The 4,253-nt window shown below is 42.4% G+C and overlaps 1 protein-coding gene across 1 annotated transcript; it reads right to left on the bottom strand.

Annotated features, from left to right (window-relative positions):
* Window positions 1-1,886: 1,886 nt before the first annotated feature.
* DDI1 (DNA damage inducible 1 homolog 1) lies at window positions 1,887-4,032 on the bottom strand. Its single transcript, XM_017544788.2, has one exon. It carries the CDS (start codon window positions 3,865-3,867, stop codon window positions 2,629-2,631), a length of 1,239 nt encoding a protein of 412 aa, XP_017400277.1. The 5' UTR covers window positions 3,868-4,032; the 3' UTR covers window positions 1,887-2,628.
* Between the last annotated feature and the right edge of the window lie 221 nt (window positions 4,033-4,253).

Here is a 4,253-nt window from a genome sequence, read left to right as displayed (position 1 = left end):
TAAAAATAATTATTTTTAAGGTTTATCCTGAGGATTAAGGGGAACAATATGCAAAGTACCTTGCATGGTGTCTGATTTCTGTAGAAGACAAGCAAAAGATGTAGCCTTTACCAAAACTAATCCATTTAAAATTTAATTGATCATGACCCTTTTGTGTATACACAGGATTATATTCAGACTTTAAACTAATTAAATTAATTTTTAAAAAACTTTTCAATTTGAAAGTCAATGATTTTTAAAAGTTAATCAATAAGGGCATTGCTTAATTAATTCATTTTATTTAATGATTTTTCTTTGAGGTCATTGCTTTCCAATTCAGTATAAATGTTTTAAATTTATTCATTCATTAACTCAAATAATATTTTTAGGATTTGGAATATGGCCAAATAAACATGATATTTTTAAGAGAATACAAATTTATCCTATGAGGAATAGTTAAAAATCTGTTGAAAACCTACTAAAGCCTAAAAATGGATATGTGGGCTGATACTGATTTCATGTATTAAAAAGTTGGTCTCATGCCAGAAAGATTAAATGTGGTCTTGGGAGAAGGAAGAATGAAGACCAGCTTATTGGAAGTTATGGGACAATAGATTTCAGTTCAAAATAAGAAACAAATAATTTTACCTGAGATTTGTCTCAAAGCCATATAACTACCTCAGAAGAGGTGTTCCTCTGAGAAGGTAGGGTGGGTATGGTCAGATTTGATATCATGTAAACTGTCTTTTACCTTAAAGATTCTGTGGCTGACTTTTATGGGTCAGCTACCCTGAGGAGTCCCATGTGATATATGCAAATAAGATTTTATTTTTGCATAAATAAACCTTAAAATTGAGTCCAGAAGATGCTGAGGATTTTGCATAGTTTTGTCTTTGAGAGAATTCATGAATTTATCAGGTCAATTTACATTTATTCATAAGCATTTTGCTTATCCCTGACTTTGAATGTCTTTTTTGTTAATTGCATTTGTCTTGAGTGCTTAATTAGAAACAAAAGTAGGAAGGAAATCTGTCCATTTGATCATTTTTAGCAGTTCTACTGGGTGTAAAACTTTGTGCGAATATAGACAAGATTGGGAAATGTGAGCTGGGAATATTTATAGAGAAGAAAAATGGGAGGTGAACTGATGGTGGCTAGAAGAAGAAAGGTGACTTTCTTTAGAAAGAGTGTGATTAGTATGACCAAGAAGCAAAACAAAAAGTATATGGGGATCATAAAGGAGGATTATGTATTTCTGTATCCTTTGGGAATGCTTTGTGTGGCTTTATATCTTGTCAGGAAAATAGAATAATTCAAAGGATATCATAGATCATAATGAGGTTTTAGTACTTGAAAAGTGACACCTTCCCAGGGGGGACAAATTCATAGATGAGGAATCTGAGTTGCAAAGTAGGTGAACTAATTTGTCTAAGTAATTAAGCGTAATCAAAGCATAGTCTTCTTGACTTTGAATCCACTGTTGTAATACCAGTCTTGATGAATTATTGCCCTGAAACATTTCACCTCCATCTGATGGCCTCAGGAAGCTGAAACTTTTCTCTCAAGTGTTTTAGCCATGGATTGTAATTAAGTCTAGGATATTCCATTTCCCAGTGTCAGTCATAATAAAGAGTGGCTTTGTCACATGAATAATTCTGAATGAGGCCATAGAGATCTTCTCATTCAGAAGTTTTCAAATGTTATTTTAACAGTGAAGCCCTTTGTTCAAACAATATTGATGTAGCAGCTTAATATCTAAAGCAGACTTTTACTTTAAAAAGGAGAGACAGAGAGAGATGATCTAATTGCAACACGTATTAGGGAACCTGGATCACTGCCTGTCCCCACCTCTCACTCCCACCACTGTACAACTTGACTCCCAAGAAGTACCATAATTTCTTTAAAAGAAAATCTAATTTATTGCCCTTATTTTATAGCCAGAGTTTCTTTGAATGCAGGGGAAATAGAAAATTAATGTAACATCCTTGGAGAAAAATCCACTTTCTCAAATATGGCAAAAATAGCTTTTAGCTGTGGACTGCAGTGTGACTGCAGGAGATCCAGGGGAAGGGAAGCTGTAAATATGAGGAAATGGGCCTTTATGTTGCCCCAAACAGACATTTATAAGTATTAGTTAACATGAGAATGTAATTGACCCACTAATTCTAGTGCCTTTCCCAAAGAAAACAAATCCTATGAAAATAGGCATATTTCTCTGCATATAAAGAATTGTTAGTGCTGATGTGAAATAGCTTTATGTGGATGCCTTGAAAGGTCTGTAGCCATGGCATTTTTCCAGGGAATTCTGCAAAATAGCAACTGGTTTGGATAAGCCACCTGTAATCTGATAGAATAATGTCTCCAAAAGAAGAAGCTGATTTTCTTTTTCATGGATTATCTGGAAAGCCGCTGGAGCCTCCAGAGCCTTCCCAGGATGCCTTTCAGTAATCTCTGGACAAGGGAAATGGAAGAGGGACAAATACCGAGGAATCAGGATTGACGGAATTACCTATCTGAGAACGTAGTCCCAAGGCCAGATTTAGTTGTTACTGATTTTTTTTTTAATGATTACATTGCTAGTGAGCTCCCATCGTATAATTTCCAGGGACTTGAAACTCCCTTAAGGTAGTGACATATTTATAACGTGCTTTAATGCTCTTTGTGTCCTGAATCCTTGACCGAGTCTGTAATTTCCTTGTCTGAGGACTCATCTTGCCCATTTACCATCCTAGTGAATAAGGGCAACTCTCCCTCAGGAAGAAAGTAGGTCTGCGTGCCAGTGGTGCCGATGACCAGCACATTTTTCTTCAAATCGATAGAACATTGATGTCTGCGGAGCATATCTAGGCCTAGAAGTATATCCATGGGTTGATCCTCAAGTATGGAGAAAGAGCACTGTAAGAAATCACCTTCAATTTGAATCTGAGCTAGATGAACACGGCCAATAATTATCTGCGTGCCCACTCCTTTAGCAACCCCAGCCCACCGTCGGTCCACCAGCCTCATGATGTTACAGCGCTCGGCACAAGCCTGGCTCATAATGGTCATTTGGGCACCCGAGTCAACAAATGCCTTCAAAGGATGCCCATTCACTTTGCAGTTAATGTAGAGCATCGTCACTTGTCCAAAACTCTCGGGGGCCTCTTCCATCGCTATATTCATGTTTTCTTCAATGTTCTGCTGCCGGATTTCCTCTTCTATTTTGGCCTGAGCTTCCCGATCCAGTGGGTCGGCCATGTAGAGACGAAGCCTCTCTCGCTCTCTCAAGGCCATTTCTCTTTGCTGCTCCGTCAGCACCTGAGAAAAGGTCTCAAGGCTTCCGCTGAGCAGGGCTTCTGCCAGGCTGGGGTTGCGTTCCTTGAGCAGGGACAGATCGTGCGGGTTGGAGAGCAGCATGCTGCGGATCAGGGCGGGGCTGCCCAGGCCTTGCAGGCCGGCCACCTTCTCTCCCGAGGCCAGGCCGTGCGTCCGCTGGGCAGAGGGTGCGCGCTGCTCCTGCTGTCCCAGGTGCTGCGGCCGGGAGCTGGACGTCCCGGGTACTGCAATGCAGCTGAAGTCTACACGAGGCTGGTTCGGGGCGCGCCCTGGAGCCCGGGGTCCCGCACTGTCCCTCTGCAGTAAAACCACCACATCGCCGTCTTTGAGTCCGTAGGAGCCCAGGGAACAGTGGTCGTCGATGAGGAGTCGCTCCATGTGAATGATCTGGATCTCTTCGGCGGGGACTCTGGACTCCACCTCGCAGAGGACCTTGAAGTTTTGGAGCTCAAAGTCAGGGCTGACCTGGAGGGAGAAGGTGACTTCTGAGAGGTCCCTCCGCACGCAGTACACAGTGATAAGCATGGCGGGGACCTGGGCAGGCCGGGTGGGCAGAGGGCGTGGGCCGCTCATCGGTGGGCTGGGGCAGGCCTGCGTTGTTGACCGGCTGCTCCTCACGACTCAGTAGGTCATTCCCCTCTCAGAGAGGCATGGACGCTCATCTGTCTGTGGCTGCCTCCCAGCCTCAGTGCCAGCTGTGTGGGCCAGTGGAGCCTTGAGGTAGCATGTTGTGTTCCAAAGTCCATTTGTAAGTGCTCTGTTTGGAGCCTGGAATGCCTATTCCCATGGAAACACAATGACTCAAAGCTGTCAGGTTTCAAGGGCAACCCTTTAAAGCCTATTTAACACATGATAGGAAAGAAATTATTTCAACACTTTTTTTTTTTTGAGACAGGATCTCATTCTGTCACCCAGGCTGGAGTGCAGTGGCATGGTCACAGCTCACTGCAGCCTCTACC

Source organism: Cebus imitator, unplaced genomic scaffold (assembly GCF_001604975.1).
Source record: "Cebus imitator isolate Cc_AM_T3 unplaced genomic scaffold, Cebus_imitator-1.0 Scaffold171, whole genome shotgun sequence".
Taxonomy (NCBI): Eukaryota; Metazoa; Chordata; class Mammalia; order Primates; family Cebidae; genus Cebus; species Cebus imitator.
The sequence above is the reverse complement of the archived record's forward strand: the minus strand, read 5'-3'. Positions and strand labels throughout refer to the sequence as shown.